At 38.6% G+C, this 26,984-nt stretch overlaps 1 protein-coding gene across 1 annotated transcript; it reads left to right on the plus strand.

The window, feature by feature from the left end:
• Window positions 1-751: 751 nt before the first annotated feature.
• Window positions 752-21,551, plus strand: foxp3b (forkhead box P3b). The gene is made up of 11 exons (XM_062392872.1): window positions 752-862; window positions 2,655-2,739; window positions 3,488-3,653; window positions 15,374-15,466; window positions 15,820-15,907; window positions 16,711-16,785; window positions 16,967-17,123; window positions 17,270-17,346; window positions 17,449-17,550; window positions 19,072-19,193; window positions 21,206-21,551. The coding sequence occupies exons 1-11, from the start codon at window positions 764-766 to the stop codon at window positions 21,261-21,263; spliced, it is 1,122 nt and encodes a 373-aa protein (XP_062248856.1). The 5' UTR covers window positions 752-763; the 3' UTR covers window positions 21,264-21,551.
• The last annotated feature ends 5,433 nt before the right edge of the window (window positions 21,552-26,984 follow it).

Below are 26,984 nucleotides of genomic sequence, written 5' to 3' on the forward strand. Positions count from 1 at the left end.
ATATATATTGAAAAAAGCCAGAATAAAGATAAGGACACTATACTGATGTGATGCAAGTTCCTGGTCTTAGTGACCATTCAGCAGCACTGCTCTTCGTCAGCTGCAGTCACTTGAATTATTTTTAACCCTGCGCAACAGGAGCACCCCTATAAGAGTGTGTGAACAAAATAACTCTAAAAGGCATGGAAAGATTTTCAAACTTAATTAGGGTATATATCAGCCCTTGAGCGTACCCCTTCTTGCATGTCTCTGAAAACGCAGACGCATGCGCCGGCCTTAAGTACATCAACCCTGAGGGTACAAACCAGAACAACAAGAGTCAAGAAAGTTACATTTCTTAAAAATACCCCTGGTATATATGGTATCTCAGTGCTCAGGTGTGGTCAGAATGCTGACTGACTTTTAGTTAGGAGGTTTATGAGTGTTTGGAAAATGTATGTGAGCTTGTTATTCATTCTTTAAGTTTCTAGTATTTTAATAACTAAATGGGCCTGTGTGAAAGTCTGAGAGTAATGATTGCAGATATCTGTAGACTACATTGTATCCATTGTTCTACGAGTGAAGAGACCGTCTCTCCTATGAGATAAATACTCAATGTGTATCTCAGTGGAGAGATAACAGACAACATGCTATGCTGTAAACAGTTATTACTTTAAATTTTTTTTAATTTTCAAGTAAATTTTAAGTTTATAGCAGTATCTTGTGCTAGTGTGCCCATTTGGAATGATATTGTGTTTTTTTTCTCCAGAAATCATTTTGGGAGATGTCCAGTGAGAGTGTGCGATGTGAACAGTTCCAAGCCCAACCTCCTGCTCCACCTCAGAACATGGACATGATTTCCCCATGTGCCTCAGAACACCAGGTATGACACAACTGACACAACACAACTATGCTGAGACATCTTAATCGCAGATGTAGCAGACATCCCTTGCCTGGCTCCAGCCCTCACTCCGCCAAATGTGGGAAACCAGATACCATGACCTGCAGGTCAACCCCTTCCCAATCCTTGTACCATAAAATCTCTATTCTCTACATGAAACCAAACACATCCAATGCTATTCTTCCAAACAAACTGCCTTTAATCTGACAAAAGAGATATTTGCCTGGCACTGCAGATATTCGAGCACAACTGGCCGAAGGGGGTTGGCAGGCAACTCCTTAGCTTTAGTTCCTTGAAAAAATATGCAACCTCGCCCTTTACAGGCTAGGTTGCACAATGTAACAATCACAGGACATCCCCAGCGACCCCTTAACGTTACTGTTACCACAGTTTTTCATCTTCCACCATCACAAAAATTATACGTTTTAAATTTCTATAAATCCAGATTTTTCATCTATTCCATTTAGCATATTCATCATTCTTGTAAATATTCCCTTCCTCGTAGCTAAATCTCATATCTTTATATCTATAATTGCAACGGAGATCCATTGAATTGAGAATTCATGATTTTATGATTTTAAGCTGATTATTAATTAAATTCTATAAATTTTCTCCTAAATAAGAGGAGCTGGTGCCCCTTTTTACAACAAGTGCAAATTCATCTAAACGTTTCACAGATATACATCGTTTCTTAGTAAAGATTGGAGTTACAGGGTAATTTACATTCAAAATTACAGTTCAATGGCGTGACCATGTATAAAATTACCACAACAACCCAAATAAAGTTTTGGGTTTATTTATTTATTTTCTTTTTCTTAAAAGCACAACGATCTGTGGTTTGTGATCAGCTCAAACAGTGCTCCAATTGGTGCAGGCTTTAGGCTCAAGGGAGCAGAATGGTTAGTTGGCTTCAAAAGCATTTGCTTTCAGTTACTTGACAACTTCAAGTGTTCAACAAGAGTATTAACAGTTTGAGGGGAGTCCTTTAAACCTCAGGTCAGCTCTATCCTGTATCGTGTTGTGACGTTTTCAAATGATCAGATTATTTTTGCAACAGCTCTTTGATATGATCGGAACTGAGTTGTTCTTGAGGGGCCTATCTTTATATCAGTGTGCCGAATTTCATCCACTGCGATTTGAGGCTGTGCGTCAGTGTTGCGTGCTTCTCTAACTAGTTGTTATATAACTAGCTAGCTAAGGAAACTTTTAAATAAACTTAAAGTAAATCATTTTGTGACATCTAGTGGAGAAGTGTCATGTTGCAGCTGAATACCCCTCCTCCTCCCTCCTTCCAAACTTGAAAGAGAATCTATGGCAGCTTCAGTTGTCAACGGTAAACGGTGTTTAGTTGTCCAGTCTGGGTTACTGTAAATAACATTGCAGCCTCCGTAGAGAGTATATAGCTCCTGATATAAATATTTACTATTTAGATATAAAGGGCCCCTTAAGGGGTAAAGAAAATAACAATTAGTACAATTTAGATGAAAAACACTCTTAAAAACATCACTAGGATTTTTTTATATTGTCTTATTTGCCAATAGATCATTTCACCCTAAATCGTACACAGTGAAACTTTAGAGGGATAGATCACCGAAAAATGTGTGCAGTGTTTGCGGTGTGTGCGGTGAATGCAGCTCAGAGGAGGATATCAGTTGTTGTTCAAAATTTGAAAACTGATTCAGTTCAGCATTTATAAAATATGAACTTGTTCATTGAACACCGTTCATGCACAACACTGTATATAAACAACTAAAATTGGTGTTTTCCATCACAGTGTAGCATGGAAGGAAAATGGCAGAGACAACAGAGACCATCAGTACTGCGTCAAGTTTTCCAAACACCTTCCAGGCAAAAAAATGGTATGGAGACAATTCAATGTACTAAGCTCCACACCAGCCACATACTTTTTCTACATCCCACTTACTGTATGTGTTCTGACTTCTGCAGTTGTGCTTCATTCTATATGTTTTCAGTGAGAACTTATCAAAGTATTAAAGCCTTAAAACAAAAGTGAGCAACTACACTTTTAAAACACAGCATTCTCGAAGTGGTACTTGATTGAGTTGTCCGTCTTACGTAATTGTATGAATTAAAAAAAAAAAATGACCTCTAACCACCTGTATAAGCAGAGGTAGCAGTACATTAATAACCATCAAGGACTTAAGTGAACACAGCACATTGAACATTATGCACCTTGTTGTCTTTTTTCACAAATTCTTATAATTCTGCACTGACTTTTATAGCGTCTTTTACAGTTTTTAGCACACCTAAATCACCTTTATCTACTGCAGCTGTTTATCTCTTATCCCTTTTATTTATGATTCACACTTAGTTTCCAGTATACTATATATGTATACATATTTAAATGTTTCTATTTTTCTTTGGATATTTCTAGCTTTTTTATTTATATATTTAATTTCAATAACTGACAGCACCAGGCCAGACAAGACAACTTAGAATTTTATTGCATTAATTACTTATTATAATATTGTTATTTCTGCATATGACAATAAAGCCTTTGAACTTTTTGAACCTTTACATTGTATGTGTAGGTATTTGAACAGGTCAAAAACCTATACTAATGCTTTCCATTCCTTCTGCCTTTAGTAAATAATGCAACCTCTTCCATTTGCGAGGAAGAGGTGGATGGATGGTGTTTTCCCCAGTCCCCTTCACCACCAAGGGCTTCCTTTCTCAGTCAAAGCCATCGTAAGATCACTTTGACGACAGATGGTCCAACACAGAGCTCCATCGAGGCCAGAATTCATGATGGGTGACTGTTGCATTGTTACATCAACATTTACATTGAATGATACATTAGACATACCAGTGTGTGCAGGCATTCGGCAAATCACTGCATCATAGGATAGGAAGATTTTCTTCTGTGTAATTACTGGTTGAATAAAAATACATATACATTCATAGTGGAATTAAAATAACTTACTTGAGTTCGTCAATTCATGCAGATTCTGTTGTGGTCACGAAAAACTGGACCAGCTGGAGAAGTCATTTTTTCCCATACAGTCGACTTCTGTGTTGTGGACTAAAAAGAGCTAATGAACTTGTCCTATGGAATATCTATGAAGGGTTACTGTTGGAGTATCTCTGTGATTTCATGGAAAGAATCACAATGTGAAGCACAGCCATTATTACTGTCCTGTTCAATGACCAAGGTAGACTGAGCTGATTTTGTACCACTGAATCCATGAAATTAATTGTGGATTGGTCAGAAATCTCACATTCAAATGTTTATTGCAACAGTAGAATGTGTTTGTGGTCTAGGCGCTGACTTCATAATTTCCCCAGATCTGATGACATGGATATGATGGGAGTGATGAGCACATATTTATATATATATATATTATATTATAAATACTATATTTATTCATGGATGATGGAGAGCTGAGTGAGGATAATATTGGTCAATTGTTAGGCCACAGTTCTGAGATTTGAGATCTCGTCTTGGGTTTCAACAATTGTTGGTGAGCAGGGGTGGCAACAGAGGGGTTGGGAAGCAATGCGAGTGTTTCATTATAAAAGAGAAAGAACAGAAAGCAGTATTATTCTTAGCAATGATAATTTGTGTGTCTTGACAAGATCTATCAGTCTTTAAGTACTTATTTGGTATATACTGGGTATATTGGGTACATGTGTTATTCTAAGGTTAGAGAAGGTAAGGTCATGTAGGGGATTAAATTAGAGAATACCCTTATCAGGACTGCTGGCAAGATTGCTTCCATCATCGAATCAATTGACAATTACTTAGTAGTACTATGTAGAAAACCAAACTAAATGATGCATAAACAGTACAATTGGGGGGAATATGAAACCTCTCTTATAGTGAGTATGGCCACAACAAACCAGGATTTAATATCTGCTTGATGACAAACCACTTGTCTGACAGAGATGCTTGCATAAGCAGACTATCAAGACTTATAATGAGATATTCCTTTTGGAACCTTTGCACAGTTGTTGCAAATTGTAATCCTACAGTCAATCTGAGACAGTGTGAAAAACTTCCATACCATCAACGCAGTTTTCAGTGACCAGGCACTGTGTTTATTGGCGATATTTTCCATTCCGATGAATAAATAATAATATAAAATTCCCATTATCGACCAATAATATATATCGGACCAATATATATTGTCCATCCCTATTGATATATTCTTTAGGAAGTGTCCATGACCATGGTAAATCATTGTCTCTGTAATGCTCCTGAAGGGCTGAAGCTGTTTTTTCCATGATTATCAGAAACAAATATGTTTTCTCACTTTCCAGTTCATAAGTATGATTCTTTTCAATTATGTATAAGCTAAATATATATATGTATTGCGCCTTCGCTAGATAATCATTTATACTACAATGGAGAATTTAAAGTATGGGATGCATATTTGGTAATTTATATCATATAAAATATGTCAACAATATCGTTTAAAATTATTTTTCAGTGTGTTTCCTGGCGCGATACGCTCGCATCAAGCGCAAAAAATAGACTCAACATCGAAACGATCGCTGCACGGTGCGAGGCAGCCTTGGCGCAGCGCTTCAGCCTCTGTTGTGACCCGCTCAAAGGTTTAACATGGGAGTGGATGGGAGCCAGCTGTTATTTAAGGCTTGGCGCTGCGCTTAATCGTCGCTTTAGCGTCGCATCTGCGTCAGCTGTGAACCCGGCGTTAGTAAATAACTCACAATACGTTGCTTAACATACCTCAAATACTACGTTGCTCTGATTGGTTCTAGGTCTATCCAATAGAGCGAAGAGGCATTTTATTTCCTGGTTTGGTTGAAACACACCCCATAATCACAGCCCAGTGGAGAGGTCTCAGACTCACATTCTGACTAGAATTGTGAGTATGACAACGTCAGGATAACGAGTCACATGACCATGGTCAGAATTGTGACATTTCCTCAAACCATTTAAACATTGAGGTGCAGCGAAGGTTGATCCTTCGCCAAAAGAGACAAAGCTGTCATAAATCCACTGTGCATTGTGCACCAAAATACTCATCTATCAATCAATATATCCAATTGTATTTCTATAGCCCATATTCACAATTTGTCTCCTAGGGCTTGAAAAAGGTTGACATCCTCTGCCTTTAATTCTCAAAAAGAGTTTGGAAAATGTCGTCGCCAGGCACTAAACTTGACCTCGCCTCCGGCTATTGGACAAGCGAGTTTGTTGATCCAGGATTTGAGAAGGAATACTTAGATACATGAAGTTCTGGAAATTGAACATTTCTTGTAAAACAATGAAATTCTTACAGAGAGTCTCTGGGGTTCTGCCGGACACGTCACCAGGTTCACTGGATCATGTCGAGAAGAAGCCCCCCACATCCTAAGTCCACAGTATTTATACAGACACAGGGGGCAGCACAGAGGCGGTTCTTTTTCTTTGAGAGAATTCAGTTATTGGCCAGATGTATACTGTTTCCTCAAAGTGTAGTTTTTTGCAAGCACATCACTTTCAACTGACCAGGTGTCCCACTACTGTGGCCTTGGCCAACAGGGAGCCTGCTACATCGGAGAGAGACAGATTAGACAGAGAGGAGGATTTCATATCTTTTTCTCACCACGTTTCATGAAACACCTCTTTGTATTAATTCTGACATGACCTCTCTCTTCCTGAGAACCTGTGCTTGTTGTGCAAACCCTGTGTCTGAGTCAAAAAGATAGACATCATCCCAAGAAAAGAAACAGTTGTAGCATAAGCATTATTAATTATCTAGATTATGCAGCTAATATTTATTCACAGGATATAGTTAAAAAAATATAGTCACAAGATACAGAGAAACATAGATATCTCAACAAAAACTACAAAACTAAATCCTTTTAACAGGGTAAAAAGAACTTAAAAACCTCAGAGAGAGCCACATGTGAGGGATCCCTCTCCAAGGACGGACAGAAGTGCAATAGATGTAATTTGGAATGGACAACATTAGAAAGATAAGGGTATTTACAACATAATAACAGAATAAACAGTTAGCATAATGGAAGGTACAAGCACTGTGGCAACTGTGGAGAGAAAAAATTCCCTCATTAACTGGGAGAAACCTCTGGCAGAACCAGACTCTGTGTGGGCGGCCATCTGCCTCGACCGGTTGGGGTGAAGAGAGCAAATGGGGAAGAGTGGAGGTGGGTGGAATAGAGAGAGAGATTGGGGTGGGGGGAGGGAGAGAGAGAGATCAGCAACATCACACATTAACTCTGTAAGACAACATTCATGTCAGAATGAAATAATTACAAGTCACGTGTTAGAAAAGCTTTCTTGTAGAAATCGATTTTGGAAGTGAAAGATGTGTAATCGTGGGAGAGCGTGGCCCAGGGGATAGAGCGGGTGCTCTGCAACAAGAAGGTTGCCGGTTAGAATCCCACTCTATCCCATCTGCATGCCTAAGTGTCCTTGGCAAGCTACTGAACCCCTAGATGGCCCCTCATAAAATGATGAGTGTTCTAAAAATGTAAGTCGCTTTGGATAAAAGCGTCAGCTAAATGACATGTAATGTAATGTAATGAGTTAGCGAGTCTAATCTCATCAGGCTGGGAGTTTCAGAGCCTGGGAGCCCTGACTGACAAAGCCTGGTCATCTTGAGTAGCCAGCCTTGACCTAGGGACAACTAACTGGGACAGTCAGGCTGATCTCGGTTACGAGTCAAGAGTTGCTAAATGTATGTGGGGGCCAGCCCATGTTGAGCTTTAAAAGTTATTAAAATAATCCCATAATGGGATTGGAATTGGCGTGATATGAGCCCCACAGTTTGTGTTTGTTAAAATACAAGCAGCAGTGTTTTGAACAAACTGCAAACAAGTTAATACGGATTGGCAGAGGCATGTATACAGGCCGCTACTATAATCCAGGCAGGAGAAAACAAAGCCATGTATTAACTTTTCTAGGTCCGGGAGAGATCGAACCAATTCGATTTTAGAGATGCTTTAGTAGATGGAAGAACAAGATTTAATGATTTGATTATTGTGTTTTGAAATTCAGAAGAGAATCGAATGTGAGACCTACATTTTAAGCTGTAGTTTTAATATTGGCTGCCAGGGGACTGAAAATGATAGGGATTCTGCTTGCTAGCTGGTCGGGACCAAAGATTTCTGTCTGGATGTCAAATCAGTATGCAGAGCACCGACCACTAAATCAAATATTGCACAAAATAAATACTGAGCCAGGTCACTTTTGACTGTAACAAAGGGTTAAATGGATAGTTCACCCAGAAATGAAAAGTCACTAATTATCTATTCACCAACGACTTTAGGAGTCTCATGGGTAAACAGTTTAGCAGCCAAATCCAATACAATTGAAAAAATTACGTAATAAAACAAAATAAAAAACACAACATGCCTCCATACTGCTTGTGTGGTGTCATCAAAGTATCCGCAAGGTAAATGTTTTGAGCCTTAATGTACGCGGTACATTAAGGCTGTAATTAGTGTGTATTTAGTGGTAGTGATGGCTTCTACTGCCAAAAAGAGGTGATCCTTGTTTTACAACTTTAATTCGATTTACATTCAATTTTCACCTTGTGGTATACAATAAATGGCATGGAACGCGTGATTACTGGCATGTTCCATGCAACGGACGCAGGAAGTGACACGTTTATCCTTCCCGTGGTGTACACCAAACGCACTTACCAGAGGGCGAGTTCAGAAATTATAGCCGACCTCAGAAGCAAGGGCACCACTCGTGCTTTTACTTCTTGTGACTGATGAAATCCTGTTTATGAGTTGCCTCCTCCACTGGTGCACAGAGAAACTCGGATGGTATACTACAGGGATGCCCTACTAGCATTGCGGCTCGAGGGAGTTTCACCTCTGATGCTTCTCCCGAAGACTGTCAGAGGGAAGCCAGCTGGAAAACAGCGTTGGCAAAGGAGGGGCAGGAGAGGAGGCAACAGACGCCGCTGCCCCCTATGATCTTAAGCAACGTGAGGTTGCTGTGCAAAAAAAATGGATGAGCTCCGCTTAAACACAATATACAGTCATGAATACAAAGACTTGGGTATCATGGTGTTTACTCAGATTGAAATAAATCATCAGGGAACTGCAGAAGTGGAGGCTTATGTATCTACGTAAGCAACAAGTCATGATAATAAACATAAATATGTGCAGCCCTGACTTAGAGATCCTCTTTCTCTCTTTGCTACCGTTATACCTCCCTAGAGAATCTGGGAACATCATCATGTGTGCTGCTTATCTTCCTCCAAGTGATAATGCAAAAAAAGCTGCAAATCTCCTTGCTGAATGCACTCACACCCAACTCCAGTGCACTCCAGAGGCCCCTATTTTCATCCTCGGTGATTTTAATCAGTGCGAACTGGAGGTTGCATTGCAACCTGCTCTACCAGTTCGATCAGTTGATGCTGGAGATCGAGCAGTTCGATCTCAAGCAGTACGATCATCGTAGAACAAGAAAGTGCTGCTAATAGATGCACTGTATGAATGTGTGTGTGAAAGGGCTGAATTTAAGTGTACTGTAAAGACTAGAAAAGCGATATATAACTAGGGCTACGTTGTAGCACTAACGGGCCTGAGCACAGGCGATTTCCAGTCTGTTGCCGTCGGTGAAGAGAGAGCGTTCGATGACCAAGCGCTTGTCTCCGTGTTACATGCGTTTGAGCACTGAAGCAAGGATAAACGCCTCACTTTCTGTAGCCAGCAGGTGATGCTATCGTTTTAAATCATGGTGTCTTTGTAGATGTCACCAGGTCACGACTCTTGTCTTACATGTCTGGTTTGGACTGGATTGGACCAAATATGTCCAAGATACAGAAGCTCATGTTTTAATGGCGTGTAATCAAACTTTGACGTCATGCCAAGTTCACACCGTGAGACAAGAAATCGATCTTTTAATAACTTTTCATCTCCATCTTGTTGTGATGACACTCAACTAAATTTCATGTTGATCTGATGAAAGCTCTACAACAAGTACATCAAAGTAAAAGTATGGAATAGGGCCAAAATGGCTACCAAATCCAAAATGGCGGGCTTCCTGTGTGGTTTAGCATATCTGTCCAAGAGACTTATTTCTTTGTCATGAAAAGACACATGTCACTATTGATTTTTGTAGATGTAGACCAATCGTAGTGCCGGGGGTGCCCTTTAGGGGGCGCTAGTCAGTTATTTTGACACGCCTATTCCTTAAAACTGTATATCTTCAGGGGTGGGCTGTTGATACACACATGTAGTTTGAGGGAGCTGGACCCATGAACACAGAAGTTACAGCAATTTCGTGTGTCATGACGAGTTGAACTTTGATGACACCCCATTAATAATCCGCATGATGAAAAGTCACAGTAATCGTAAGCCCTTTGACACAGTTTGACATGGTTTCACAAAGTGGATGAGGAGAAATACATCCAAGTGTAAAATGTACCAAAAACAAGACATTTCCTGCTGCCACCAGGAGGCGCTGTGATTTTAAGTCACAATATCTTGTAGATGTCTTCAGGTCGCGACTACTGTCGTACATCTGTAGTTTGGAGTCGATTGGACCAAATATGTCTGAGATAGAGAAGCTCGTGTTTTGATGGCCTTTCATCAAACTTTGACGCCACGCCACGGTCAGACAGTGTGACGAAAAGTTTATCTTTCAATAGCTTTTGATCTCCATTTTGTTGTAATGGCACTCGTCTAAATTTTAAGTTGATATGGTGAAAACTCTACGAGAAGTACATCAAAGTAAAAATATGGAATATGACCAAAATGGCCACTTAATCCAATATGGCGGGCTTACTGTTAATTTTTTCATAATGGTCATTGAGGCTTTTTTGTGCATCTTGTCAGGATACACAACTATCCTCATTTTCGTGAGGATCAGTGAATGCTAAATGAGGGGCTTTTCCGTAGGTGGCGCTGTTCAGCCATTTTGCCACACCCATTTCCAAATACTCCAGAATACGTAAATTTACACCACTTTCTAATTTACTGCAAACTTTTACAACTTTTTGAGCATGTTTAAAAATTCTCAGAATAATCCTTTCAATTTCAATAGGGCCTCTCACCAGAGGTGCTCGGGCCCTAAATACAAAACCATTTACAATTTACTTCTTCCGGGAGTCCCTTTGCCTTATCGTCCGCAGATCCTGGGCCGCGGCTTTGGCGACTTCGTGGATTATGATCTGTGGATCACTTACCAGCCATCGTGATCGTAATGGCTGATCCTGTATCGTGTTGGCATCTGATAGTGTTGGTGGAACATGATCAAGGTGGCAGCTGATGGTGGATCCTGATGGCGGCAGTGGACAATGACTGTGGACTGTAGTGGCATCCAATCTTTATAGTGGATCCTGATCTTGCTGGTTGCTGACCATGGACTATGATTACAACAAAACTGCTATTTCTCATCAGATACTCGACTATTACCGACAATAATCCATCAATTCATTGACCTTCCACTATGCTACAAAGTGTTTATTCTAATGAATGCTGCAAATACCCTTATTTTGCTGATGTTCACCTTTACAGGTGACATCTATTGCACTTCTGAGGGTTAGGGCAGAGGATGTCACACCTTGTTAAAGCCCTATGAGCCAAATTGTGATTTGTGAATATCAATCAATCAATCAATCAAATTTTATTTGTATAGCCCATATTCACAAATTACAATTCATCTCATAGGGCTTTAACAGGGTGTGACATCCTCTGTCCTTAACCCTCAGCAAGAGTAAGGAAAAACTACAAAAAAAACCTTTTAACAGGGTAAAAATATGTAGAAACCTCAGAGAGAGCCACATGTGAGGGATCCCTCTCCCAGGACGGACAGAAGTGCAATAGATGCCACGTGCAGGACAACATCATCAATAATCAAAGTCTCTAGCAGCATTGATGAGGGTAGACATCCCGAAGGACAACCCCAACATGACATGCCAAGCAGTCCCGCTGCAAGCACAGTCCATGCTCAGCAACCATCTAGACCACGATCCACCATCCAGACCAGACGCCACTCCAGTCCTCAGTCACCGTCCATCGCCGCCCACCAGGAGGACCCATCACAAGCCACCACCGAGGTCCTGGTCCACCGCCCGTGCCCAATGCCAACGCGACACAGGGTCCGCCACCAGCACCACGATCAGCCCACATGACTCAGAATCCGCCACACTGGATCCAACACCGCGACCCCCGGTGCGCGATCCACAAACCGTAATCCATGGTGCGGCCACAGAGGCCCTGGATCTGCGGGTGATAAAGCAAAGGGATTCCGGGGAAGGGGGATAGGGGTGGAGAAGTGGAAGGAGAAGCTGGAAAGAGAAGCTCCGTGTGTCATGTGTCACAAAATAGAACAAGTAACGTTCTGGCGCACTAATAAGCTCTAACTATAAGCTTTATCAAAAAGGAAGGTTTTGAGCCTACTTTTAAATGAAAAGATGGTGACTGCCTCCCGAACTGAAGGTGGTAGATTATTCCACAGCCGAGGGGCTTGATGGCTAAAAGCTCTGGCTCCTGCTCTACTTTTAGAGAATTTAGGGACGACAAGTAGGCTTAAATTCTGGGAGCGGAGTGCTCTAGTGGGTTTATAAGGTATTAACAGCTCTTTAAGGTATAAAGGCGCTATATTATTAAGGGCCTTGAAGGTGAGGAGGAGAATTTTAAATTCTATTCTGGATTTAACTGGAAGCCAGTGTAGCAATGCTAATATTGGAGAAATATGCTCTCTTCTCTTTGTTCTCGTCAGGACACGTGCTGCGGCATTTTGGACAAGCTGTAGAGTCTTTAACGACTTCCTGCTGGAGCCTGATAATAATGAATTACAATAGTCCAGTCTCGATGTAACAAAGGCGTGGACTAGTTTTTCTGCATCTTTTTGTGAAAGGACATGTCTAATTTTTTAAATATTATGCAAGTGGAAAAAAGCGGTCCTAGAAATTTGTTTTAAGTGACTATTAAAGGATAAATCAGGATTGAAGATCACTCCCAAGTTCCTGACTGTTTCATTGGAAGCAAGGGCAATGTCGTCTAGCGCAGCTATATCATTAGATAATGCATCTCTAAGGTGTTTGGGGCCAAGTATTATAACCTCTGTTTTGTCTGAGTTTAATAAGAGAAAATTGCGGGTCATCCAGGTTTTTATGTCCTTGAGACATGTTCGAAGTTTAGTTAATTGATTACTTTGTTCAGGTTTTATTGACAAATATAACTGGGTGTCATCCGCATAGCAGTGGAAATTTACAGAGTGTGTCCTGATAATGTTTCCTAGTGGAAGCATATATAATGAGAATAAAATTGGGCCGAGCACAGAGCCCTGTGGAACACCATGATTAACTTTGGTGCGCACAGATGACTCATTAATTTGCACAAATTGGGAGCGATCAGAAAAATAAGATTTAAACCTGTTAAGGGCGGTTCCATTAATGTTAATTAACTGTTTTAGTCTTTGTAATAAAATTTGATGGTCAATTGTGTCGAATGCTGCACTGAGATCTAACAGAACGAGGACAGACACAAGTCCCTGATCTGAGGCTATTAAAAGGTCATTAGTGACTTTTGCCAAGGCTGTCTCTGTACTGTGATTGGCTCTAAACCCCGATTGAAAGTCTTCATATATATTATTTTCCTGGAGAAACTCACACAGCTGATTGGCTACCACTTTTTCTAAGATTTTAGAAATGAAGGGGAGGTTAGATATTGGTCTGTAATTGGCTAAAACCTCTGGGTCTAGGGTGGGTTTTTTGAGAAGGGGTTTGATGACAGCTATTTTAAAAGACTGTGGTACATAACCTGATGATAATGACAGATTGATAATGTTAAGTAACATCTATAAATTAGGGGCAGAATTTCTTTAAGTCATTTGTTAGGAATGGGATCTAAGATACAGGTTGTTGGTTTAGAACCTGAGATTAATTTGGTAAACTGATCACGGGTGATCAGAGAGAAGCTGTCTTAGTAATGGGTAGGATTCTCAGCCGTTTCTGAGATCTCTGTTGTTGGGAGGGTATTAGTGCCAATTGAGGGTAGGAGATGGTTGATTTTATTTCTAATAGTTTGAATTTTATCATTAAAAAAGGTCATAAAGATATTGCTATTTAGGGATCGAGGAATACTGGGTTCTGTGGAGGTGTGACTCTCTGTCAGCCTGGCTACAGTGCTGAAGAGAAACCTGGGGTTGTTTTTATTCTCTTCTATTAGTTTTGAATAGTAGGCGGCTCTTGCTTTGTGGAGAGCCTTTTTATATTCTTTAACACTATTCTTCCATTCTATGAGGTTTTCAACATTGTTGCTGGAGCGCCACTTCCTTTCTAGTTTTCTTGATAATTGTTTTAACTCATTTGTCTGGGAATTATACCACGGAGCTAATTTACTATGTTTGACATTTTTCTTTTTTAGAGGCGCTATTGAGTCTAATGTTAATCTTAATGAGTCTGCAGAGCTATCGACGAGGTGGTCGATCTCAATGGAGCTCAGGGTTTTAAAGAATTTGTTGTTTATATCTACTGCTAATACGGGTTTAAATGTAATTGGGATTATTTCCTTAAATTTAGCTACAGCACTATCAGGTAGACATCTAGAAAATGAATTTTTTATTAGTGGCATATATTCAGTTATTGAAAAATCAAAGGTTATTAAATTATGGTCTGATAGAACTTGATTGCGCGGAAGTACTGTTAAATTTTCAATTGCGACACCGTACGATAATACAAGGTCAAGTGTGTGGTTACCACAATGAGTAGGTTTGTGCACACACTGACTGAAACCAATAGAGTCTAGTATTGAAATAAATGCTACGCTAAGGCAATCTTTATTATTATCAACATGAATATTAAAGTCACCAACAATAATAATTTTATCGGTATTTAGGACTAAGTTTGATAAAAACTCAGGGAATTCCTTTAAAAATTCAGTATAAGCCCTGGGAGCACGGTAAACTACGGCAAATATGATTGGCTGTTGGTGGTTCCTGGATTGGCGTGGAAGACTAAGAACCAGACATTCAAATGACTTGTAGCTGAGTTTAGGTTTAGGATTAATTGATAGACTGGAGTTAAAAATAGCAGCAACTCCACCTCCTCGCCCAATTTCTCTAGGAACCTGTGAATTGATATGACTGGGGGGAGTAGATTCATTTAGACTGACATAATCATCAGGATGCAGCCACGTCTCAGTGAGGGAAAATAAATCTATGTTGTAATCAGAGACTATTTCATTAACTAAAAGAGCCTTTTTTTCCAGTGATCTACTGTTTAAAAGACCACATTTAAAAGTTGGGTTTCCTGTATTGTTTCAGAGGTTGTTTTAATTTGTATAAAATTTTTGTGTGGAGTTCTCGCTCTGTTATTGTTTAATTTCAATAATTTAATCGGACGGTGAACAGACACAATCTGTTCATATGGGCTATACAAATAAAATTGGATTGATTTGATTGAAGGGGACCCCATTAAACTTGATTACATATGTCATCTGGCCTTGTTACATAAAAAGATCACCCAGGAAGAGCTGAAGGATGTGGCATTTTTTACATTACACATGATGTCACTGAGACCTTTCTTTTCCCTCCAGCATCTCTGAGGGGGCCAGTGCTCTGTTTGTGAGTGGCCTATGTCGCTGGCCCGGCTGTGAGGCTTTTTCTACAGATTTTACGAGCTTCTTAAAGTAAGTAGATGGCTGAATACATTTTTATATACAATATTAGTACTGTGGTCAAAATATCTTTTAAATTTATGTAATGTATTTCTCACCTGTTCCTTGAAGTGGGCGTTGGGTCTCAACATTTATTTTCAGATTTTTATACAATGGCACTTAGCCATTATGGACGGAGATTTATTATTCTGAGCCTTCACCTTCCTGCTCTAGTGCTAAATGTACCTTCTTCTACCTTCTTCGTTTAAGTTTTTGCTCTGGTTGAGGACAGAATTCTTTATATTGCCTAAAAGAGGGAGGAGAGTTTCTTATCTAATTTTGGATAGGTTTTTGACCTAAAAACTTTCCCCTGTTTTGTCTTTTAGGCATCTCCATTCTGAACACAGTCATGGTGACAGAAGTATTGCTCAGTGCAGGGTCCAGGAGGATATTGTGCAGTGCATGGAGAGTCAGGTGGGACATGGAAGAACATAGAATTTTACGAGTACACAATGAATATCAATGTAGTTTCCCATCCCATTTTGGGGTTACAAAAACGCCCTAATTTACAATCACAAATATTATTTTCTTACTAAATATAATAAACCTGTTGAAAGACGAACAATGGAAAAACACATTGCTTAGACAACTCTTGCTTATACAAACTGATTTGATAGAGAATTTTCTTTTTGTCTTTGACTTCTTTTTTTTTAGTTTTTCTATTCTCCTAGGCTTTCTCCGGATAACTCAAGTCAATCTATGCACTTCATCCATGTGTACAAAATCATTTTAATTATTTTTTATCTTAAAAAAGCAGACCATTGCAGAATAAAAAAAAAGAAAAAGGGACAGTAGGAAACAATCCAAAGCTACATCATTTAGACATCACATCGGACAGATACGTTCTCTAAATTAATGTATCATCCAGTTTTCACAGTCAAAAGGTAAAACACTTGATCTCAGCTGGTCACACTGCGATATTTGCTTTTTTGACAGATCATATACAACAAATCTTTCCTTAATGTATTCAGTTTTTATCCTATACAAAAATACAGTATTGCTGTAGAGCATATAGATATTCTGCCATACTAAACCATTTAACAATGTACATTTTTAGATTATAATATGCTTGTGAAAAAAAGCCTTATTTCTAATATGTACAGTGTAGAAGCATTGCTTTGTATGAAATCAGTATTTTCTTAAATAATGCTTACTTTGGGTGAGTGTGATGACTTATTAAAGCACGAATGAGGTAAATCCAATACTTATTGTTTCAGCTCATCCTGGAAAAACAGAAACTATTTGCAATGCAACTTCATCTACACCTCTCGGAACTCAAACAAACTGGCTTGGTATGTTGGCTCTCTATTCTTGGCTTTAACTATTTCTGTCTGCTTGATTTACTTGATTAAACAAGGGTAGCTTCTGTAATGTTAAGAAGACTAAAATATAAAGTTTTCTGGTTATGATTTCTCTGCATAAAAAAAGCAAGTATCATTGTCTGTTACTGTCCACTTCTATCACTGTACGCAGAGGACAGATTCTGAGTGGCCACACAGCCTTCCTCTGTTCCTCCCCCAGCCTCACGTGACAGATGGAAACAGGAGAGGGCAACAGTGGTGCATGAAACAGCTGGGGGGGTTATACCAGCATGGCTACAGAACTACTGCTTCTGCCAGCCTGCTGCCAGGTAAACCATTTCAACAGATATTTATAATTGACAGAATATTACAGAAAAAACAATAGGAACTTGTTCAAAGATTTCAAAATGTATTTAAATTTCAATATATATTTTACAGTATGAATTGATGACATATCATTATTATTATTGCACAGATTTGGTCCCCAGCATTGAATATTACAAATACAAAAACATCAGGCCTCCATACACCTATGCCTTCTTGATAAGATTGGTGAGTATCATTTCAATTTGGGTAGTAAAAATAAATCGTTATTATAGTTGCTATTTAATTAATGCTGAGTTGTCACAGCTTATCTTGTGTTTTGTGTTGCAGTCCATCGTGGAGTGTCCAGAAAAACAGCTCACACTTAATGAGATTTACAAATGGTTTACCACAATGTTCTTCTACTTCAGACACAACACTGCTACCTGGAAGGTTTGAAATGTTTTTATAACAAATTTATTCAAGCTGCTTTGAGCCCTGGTTCCTCTGAACCCAGAATTGCCCCTCACATTGTATCAATGGTGTGTGATAGATAAGTGCTGCATATAGAGTCACTGTATGAATAAATGTGTGAATGGATGAAGGTGACATTAAAGAATTTTAGAGGTAGCTATACAGATACAGTCCATTTACCATTTAGCCACTTACAGTATCCACATCCCTTAGTGAGGTCAAACAAAATGGCACAAACATGTGATTAAAGAGCTTGGTTTTTTTTGGGATGCAAGGTTTGTTAGAGCAACACTATGAATTCACATAGGTTGGATGGTGGAATAAGGAAAATACCCATAGCTATCATTTGCAAGTGTCAATATTACACAACAACTTTTTGATTAATTTAATTCTTCTTCTCTTGGTTTACGTGTGGATGGCAAACAACTTCAAGGTGTATACCGCCACCTACTGTTCCTGTTTCACACACCAGGAGGTCACACAATAGCTACGTTGGACTTGGTCTGACTGCAGATGTCTGTATCCTCCGATGGCTGCAGGGGTAGAGTAAAAAAACTCCACCCCTGCAGTGGAGTAAAAAAAACGGACACAGTATATATATATATATATATATACAATTGAAGGGGAAAAGATACATCCAAATGTATTACAAAATTAATAGCTGTATCTTTGTATTTCAAATATACAAAAGAAAAATTTCCCTAGGCAGCAGGACATCCCATTGCAAACCATATAGTTTAAAATAGTCTGACCAACAGTACCATAGCAACTACTTTCTAAGTAATTAATTAATCAATCATTCATTTGCCCATGCAGTCTTTGTCAATAGCAGAGAGTTATTTGAGAACAACTCACCAACACAAATTAGCCACGACTAACTTACGACTTGGGAGAGAAGTTTTGAGCGACAAAAAACACCAATGGTGGAGGGGATACCACCTTGTTTTTTCAATGCTTTGCAGCGCAACGTTTTTGTTGATAACAAGGCACGTGTCCATTTATTAAGTTAAACTCTGTTGTGGCATTATAAAGTAATGTTATACAACAACAACTCTGAAACTCTTTAAATTGTTTTCCTGTGCACAGCTGATGAAAACGTAACAAAGGCTGAAAGTTCACATTAACTGTGAGCTGGTCATGTGAGACATAATATAAGTTTAACAATGAGGCTTGAAACTGGTGTTTACAAGTTGACTTGAACATTGTTAAACACCATTGTGTTGTTGCCTTGTGGTTTGCTAATGGTTTGGTAATATGATACATTGTAGGCGGTTCGATCCAAGTCTTCCGCATATATCATGCCAAAGTGTCCTTGGGCAAGATACTGAAACCCAAAATTGCCCCTTCTCCTAGAGAAAGTTCTGCACATACAGTATATGCACTGTTTGTATGGCAAAAACTGTACTGTAAAGAGCTGAAGAGTTATAACTAGAAAAGCACTATAAATACAGACCATTTAACCTTACCTTTATGACAACAGAAATCTTCTGTTCTCTACAGAATGCTGTGCGTCACAACCTCAGCCTACACAAGTGTTTTGTACGAGTGGAGGGAGTAAAGGGGGCTGTGTGGACAGTCGATGAAACCGAGTACCAAAGAAGGAGGGGACAGAAGTATCACAGGTACAAACATCCTAACAACAAACACAAACTTGCAAGTTGTTTTTAACTCTGCTGTGAATAGTTAAGTGCTGTAAATGGGTAGATATTCATTCCTTGAAAGGTTAAACTCTAGCCCCTTTGGTGATATTTGGGGGAAACAAACATTCCGAAGTCGTAGCCACAAGCTATTTAGTTGTTGGAATGAGACACAGTAAATAACCTGTGGCCATGAGTTATGAATATACATCTTAAAGAAAAGACCTGGTGAACTAAACTGAAGAAGCCGCTTCGATGAGAGATGAATCACTTCACCCAATCACATGATGTAGCCTCTGTAACGGACATTATGTGGCAATGTAGGGTGGTTGTGTTTGGCTAGATGAGCATTAACCAGTGTTTTCAAGGAAAACTATGCCTGGATGTTTACCCAGGGAATGAACTACCTCAGACATAAGGCATTCAGATTCATTATACTGAAGAGCAAGCGACATGGTTCCATCCAAAAATATTTATTTATTAATAATGACAAAATTGTAACTATTAAAGGAGCTGTCACACACCATTCCCACATATAAGCAGGGGGGAATGATCTAGAGCTAAGACTTACCAGTGGAGAGGCAGGTTATAGCAAGGAAGAGAGGTATTCCAGGGAGATTCACCCTGGTCACAAATGCTTACACATTTGTCCTCACACTCATGCAATTGTGAAACCAGGGGTGTAAGGAACGCACACAAGATGGAGACACCAGGCTCCATCACCTTAGGCTCTCAACTTCTGCAAAATAGCATTAGTAGCGCTGCACTCAAATTAAGAAAACACAAATAAATAAACTGTCCCAAAACAATATTAATTTATATCAGGTAAAACGAAAACTACCAGTAGATGTTAGAAGGTGTTAGTGGATTTGGGATATAATTTCAGTTGTGCACCTTAGTGTCACCAAGTGTTTTGGCCTTGTAATCAATGATACAGGCCGAACTTTATGGTATGCTGAGGCTAAAGTTAAAACTTGTATGGCAGTACTATGAAAGCCATTTGGCCCGCTTAGTAGATCAGACCCATGCCTTTTTTAAACTAAGAACTGTCATATTTTAGAACATGAGACAAGTGGAGAGTATACCTTGTATATTCTACCACACTAATGAATGCCTACCACTAGTTGATGGTATCGGATGCACATGTAGGGGACAAACAGTTAAAGGTTACCAACTAACAGTAAATGTTGGGGGGGGGGGGGATCAACTGCAAGCTGGGAGAGAGACCCACAGATCTAGTATTTTCTCCATTAATAAGGATTTAAAAATTACGAAAATAATTGTAATATCTTTTCACAACAACATTAAAAAAAGATCACAATCGCTTTAGCTCTAGCATACTATTGTTAGCATGCTAGTGATCTTTTTGTGTAATTATAATCACGTATTTTCGCATCGACTACTGATGACGTGTCGGGTTTTTCGCGATGACTACCCAATTCGTAGGGGAACATTTCAACCACTACTCTTTGTGCTCCATTTCAAGGCTCAAGATAACCAACGGAAAGTAGGAGTCGTCGTAGGGCCAAGGGATGAATTGGGATTAGGCCACATCTCTCAGCAAGAGCAGTTAGGCTCCCCACTCACAGGGTGCATTATGGCACATGAGGATAGGGCCTTGTGTTTTATCTGACAAAAGTTTTCTCCACGGTGTGACCATAATCAGAGTCAGTGCAGACAGTGTTATTCAAACTAAAGCCTATTATAGTGGTTCCAACATGTGATTATGTGAAACATTTCATCTCTCATCCAAGCAGCTTCTTTAGTTCAGTTCCACAGGTTGTCTTATTTATTACTTAAGGAACTGATTTATAACTGGTGGCCATGAGTTATTTAACTCGTTCCCCCGACTTAATAACGTGTGGCCATGAATTATAAAATTGTAATTATTAAAATGATTTATTTTATTAATCATGTGATTCATAGATTTTTTTAAAGTGTGGCTAAAGTGAGCATACAGTGAGTGTGTGTGTGTGTGACTAAATGTGTGTTCCCAGGGACTGTCCTGTCAAGTGCCTCACATCCTTCTCCCATTATTGTCCAGTGGACCCCTGAAGACCAGCAGATGGCAGCATAATGCTGCTGGCGTAATCAGTGTTTGCAGCAGTAGTCACATGTCCATTTCTATTATTTTCAAATTACTTATTAAATATTGCTATGTTGTTCGTTACATAATCTACATCTGTTTTCATACTCACTGATTTCTAATTAAAAAGAGATGTTGTTAAGTAACATATATGAGGCTGACGTTTGTGGCTGTTTTGTCCTCAGCCTGATTTTATACATTCATGGACTAGTTTTATTCAGTCAGAAAATAAAATAAAATCACGTGCAGAGAACATGTTCATAAACTACGTCATCTGTTTTTTTTTATATTCTCTGATCCTGACTAAATTGATCTCTCATCAAATTGAAATTGGACATGAACCACTGAAATTCTATTTCCTTTTGCACACAAAAAACACAAATATTTTAAAAGGTAACTGTATATTGTTCTATGATGGCATTAGTGGGACTGAGACAGCACTGGTTGTCTTTTAGGAATATGGTTTAAGGAGTATGAAATCAAACTATTAAACAAATGTATCAGACCATGAAGGGTAAAGTTTTTTTAATTCATGTTAAAAAAGTCAATTTCTGACTACTCTGATTTGCTCTATTTCTGAAACCAAAGCCCGTTAGTTCCAACTAAATGTAAGTTTCTAATAAATATAACATTTGGATTTCCTTAATCCACTGGTCGAATTGAGTGTTGCAGTATTTGTGGCAGCATAGTTTATTTACCTGATCTTGAGAATGATCACTTCCCCTGTCGGCGGAGTTCTGGTACTGCAACAGAAATCAATATTCATTCTTGTATGTGGTTTCACAGCATTTGATTGGCTGGATTGGAACACAATTTTAATGATTCTCAAAAAGTCTTATGAATTGTATATTTGACCTTCAAATAATTCATGAATTAATCCTCAATTACCAAGGAACTCTCAGTTTTTAGGTTAACATTTACTGCTGATTAGTTAAATAACCTCAGAATTTACGTAAGAATGGCACATAACAAAAGAACGTACAAAGAGTCTAACAGCCTAAAAAGACTTGATTTATATTTAATGTGATATTTTGATCAAACATATTGATGACAAATATAATAACTAAATTTAAGCTCTATAATACGTATATGTTGTCATATTTTTCATTATTAAGGGAGGGGTGGTGGTCTATTGGCAGAAACTTGGACTATGGGCAGAGAAGGTCTCCGGTTCGACTCCACGGAGAGACAACAAAAGACGAACCTGGATTGATCTCTCCAAAAATCCAAGAGTCTCCCTACCCTGTCTAGTGCCCCTGAGCAAGGCACCTTACTCCCCCAACATCTGCTCCCCGAGCGCCGTACATGGTCGCTCACTGCTCTGTGTATCTTGCACCAAATGGGTCAAAAGCAGAGGTTAAATTTCCCTACCTGCATGAGTGTGCCTTTGCATGTCTGTGCATGTGTTTGGGACTAATAAATCCATCTTAATCTTAATCTTAATTATGAATTATATAAGATATACAAATTCCTTTTCTGACTTATCAATTTCTATATCAGGATACACTAGTTGTGAAGCTGTAACAAAATGTGAAATTATAATCATGATAAATGTGGCTTAATGTTAAAAACCAAAAAAAAAACAGGTCAACAGGCCATCAGCCAGGCTTAAACACAGTTAAAAAAACTGAGCAGAATTTTTAGCATGTCAACTCCCGAACGGCATGGCAGGAAATCAAAATCACAGCTGCTGTGGACTCAAAGTCTGAAAGAAAACAGACTCCTCTATACCAAATGAACGAAGCAGGTTTTACACCAGGCTGGAGAGGCCATGTCAAGAGGCTTGTATCTGACATGATGGAGCACAAACAAAGCCCCCCACCATACTCATTCCATACTTATTGAATGCTGGGGTGCTTAAACCCAACCCGCTAAGGAAGCTGTGGAGAATAGCTACACATGATGTGGCAATCATCTTCAGTAAAGCAGAGACTTGAGGATCAATTAACAAAGGTTGAATGAAAGGTGGCAGAATCAATGGGAGGAAGACCCACAGGAAAGAACGAAGCTTTTACCAAATTCAATGTACAGTGGGAGAACATAGACATTCATAAAGAAACAGGAGCGAAGAAACATTAGTATCAAGTCTCAGATTTGGACACAGGACTTAACAGTAATTTGAAAAAAATAGGAAAACACGATACAGGTTTTTGTGAGAATGAGATTATTGTGGGCAAGAGGAAACAGTTAGGCAGGTCATAGTAAACTGTCAAAAATGTATTGAAGTTAATCTGTCTCACTGACTTTATTTACGTGGAAGTTATGCATTTGTATTTTTTTCCTACTGAATTAAGTCTTCAAAATGTAAGTATAATATTCAACTGCTAAAATTCAGATTAAACATATGGGATACCAGTAAAAAGCAATCGATAGTCTGTTATCGAACCAAACCTCATGCTGGTTTGATGCCATGGCAGGTCTAGTAGCGTAGCTGACAGTATGGCACTTCTCATTGTCACAAGCATCACCTGACGTCACATGACCACTGACAAATGACCTGATTGGTTAGAGGTTTGGTTCGAAGCTGGTTCTAAGTGAGACTATTGATTGCTTTTCCTGGTATCCCAGAAATTTAATCTGAATTTTTGCATCAGTATTTTTCCAACTGAATTTAAGCAGTTGAATATTATATTTTGATAATGTGAACACAATTTTTCAGTGGACATAAATACAAATGCATAACTTCAACGTAAACAAATTCAGTTCTAGAAATTCCAAGGCTTTAAAATGTCTAAATCTGATGGGACTGATTAATTTCCATAGAAATATGATCATGAACAAATAAAGGTTAATTGTAAAGTTCCAGGTCATGATCCAGAAAGTTTAGCAACAAGCAAAAGCCACAGTCTTTTACCTTCATAAACATAAATATAATTGTTTTTCATTAAAATCAGTTCTCTCTGGAGACTAGACTGATGATTGGCAGAGGTTTGTCTAGATTTTGTATAGTGCCTTGTGTTACGAACCTTGTCGACAACACTTTTCTGATGATAGTCTTTAGAAGAAGAGTGTTTCCCCCTGAAAAACTTTCACACAAATCCTATGAATATTTCTGAATCTATTGATAAGAGACATGAAGAAAATATAATGTAGATGACTTTAAACCTTGATAGGATTTTTTATATTTTCATAAATATATATTGCCTTTTAGTTCATCAATAATTTTAACACTACTTTTCAGAAACCTGTTTTGTGTTCATGAAATTACACAATAACAATGTACAGACATCAAAATAAATAAAATATGAGCAAATATTCGCAGTCTATAAGCTTAGATAACACACACATTTGTTCATAATTCATTTAGGAACTAGGAGTAAACGTGGTTAGAGTCACAGGGAGTTCATTTGAAAATAAAAATCTCTTCGGCCAGAATGTGATAAACAGATGAATTAATAAAATAAATGAATAAGTAAATGAATAAAGACACACTGGTCTTCACAAGGCAGACATCCGGTTAAAGCATGAAGATATATAGCCAAACTGATACAATAATGTATATTAATTTTGTTTTTATTATTTTATTGGAATTGGGTTAATGAGTTTCAATAAATTCCAGTCTGAAATTATCAAATTGCATTACTCATTGTTAAATGTTGTTAAATGTCAAATAAAAACCCTTAATGTTTCATAGACACAAATTGTATGCCTCAAAAATGCTTTTATTGTGAAATGGTGATTGTACTATATAAATATAGAGGGGTTCCCAAATGACAATTGAAATGTAGCTATTGCCCTCTTGTGGCACTTGTACATTACTACAAAATGCAGTGAGGCTGAACCATAACACCATTGACTGAAATTGGACATTTACACCCACATTTACCTTTAGTTATGGTATACTAATTTAATAGTATGAGAAAATATAAAATATGCATCATGCTTGTTCTTGGCAGACAGAATTTTTTTTTTATCAGGATAGGCACAAAAACAAGAAAAAAATACAAGCTGGGTTCAAACATGGTTCAGGCTATTGACAGACTAGTGGTAATCAGACAGGTTGTCAATACTGTTGAGAGGTGAGGGAATTATTGAAATGTGTAAATTGTGTGCAGATGTAACACTTGAACACAGGAAAGGACTCAAGTGCACGCCTCTGGAATCAGTTCATAAAAAAGTATTTACTAAGACTTGCACTTTGATAGTCAGTCAGATCAGGCAAAGGTATCAAATCAAAGAGGCAAATGTGAGGTTAAATAACAAAGCTTGGTTACTACAAGTAAATAGGGGAAATCAGAGTGGGCATGTTATCAGTGGAGAGTCCCTACAACCTCTGATAAAACTGAAATCTAAATTTTTCTCTGAAGTCAGTTTGAGCTTCCTTTCCCACCAATCTGATGTCTGTATCATATCATCCAGCAGGAAACTAAATTATGCTGCATGTGTCTACTACAATACGCTTGACAAAACGTTTATGTTTTTGTCACAAAGATCACTTTTCCAGACCTTTGGTCACCTGCCCTAGGCCTAATCTTGTATTTTGTATTTATCTGTGCTTTTTCCAACATTATAAGCTTTAAACAGTGAACAGAAATAATTGGTGAGAGAGAGAGAGAAAGAGAGAGAGGGTAAGATAGATATAGAGAGAGAGAGAGAGAGAGAGAGAGAGAGAGAGAGCACAGCTGCTTTTCAACTCTCATCAACCTGCTGCTGATGGGAAGAAAAACATAATCTCTCAGCTCTCTCCCTCTCTTTCTCATTACGCAGCACACCCTGAGATGTCACAACATCACAGGCATCAACACCCCCCCACAAACACACGCACACACACATATAGTACAGTACATACATGCATACATCTGTGCATGGGCTGTGGGGGCAGGGGTGTCTCAGCTGTTTGTCTTGTCAAAAGCCTGGGAAAGTGGCACGTACCTCCTCATGCTGGCCTTGACTCCTCAGTCCAGCCGGATCACTGTTTCCACTCAGCCCTAACTCATGTCTGTGTGAAACCTGAAACCATAATTCTGATCATATTTGAGAGATGACTGTGCTGGGACACCAGGGCACCACCCGAGGTCTTAAACAAACATTTGGACTCAAAACATATGAGCTTTTATTTTCCAGTGATTCATGGGAAGTCATGAGTGTGTAATTTTATAATATATTCAAGAACTACGTTTTAAATCACACAATCCATGTCATTATAAAGAGGAAGTCCACACTGAATTATATATTTATAATAATACAAAGTTTCATTTGTATAGTACTATTCTTAACAAATGTTAAAAAAAAAATCACCAAAGGAAACAATTATTTTTAATCAAATTAGTTAAATTGTATTAAAATGTCATACTAAGATGATTTTTCTTTTTTTTTCTTTTGGTTTAAATAATAGATTTAAAAGGACACGTTGGTGCAGGTGAGAGCAAGATCATGTGTCCTCTTTTTTCACTGTAATTATTTTTATTATTCGGGACGCACTGATCCCTCAATAATTGGGACATGATGTGATCAATTTGCTCACAGGCACTTTGCTGTTTCCCTTTTCTCATCTTCTGGGAATTTCTATCTATCTACAATACATTTCTAACAATATTTCAATCAGGAGAGACTTCAATTCAACGTTTTAACATTTATGACATGCGCATTTTACACCCCTATGTGATGTCATCAGGATTAGAAAGGGGTGGAGCAGAACGTAGTAGGAATTCCCTACCAAAAGAAAAGAGAAGGGAAAGAAAGTGAAGATG

Source organism: Platichthys flesus, chromosome 7 (genome assembly GCF_949316205.1).
Source record: "Platichthys flesus chromosome 7, fPlaFle2.1, whole genome shotgun sequence".
NCBI classification, from domain to species: Eukaryota; Metazoa; Chordata; class Actinopteri; order Pleuronectiformes; family Pleuronectidae; genus Platichthys; species Platichthys flesus.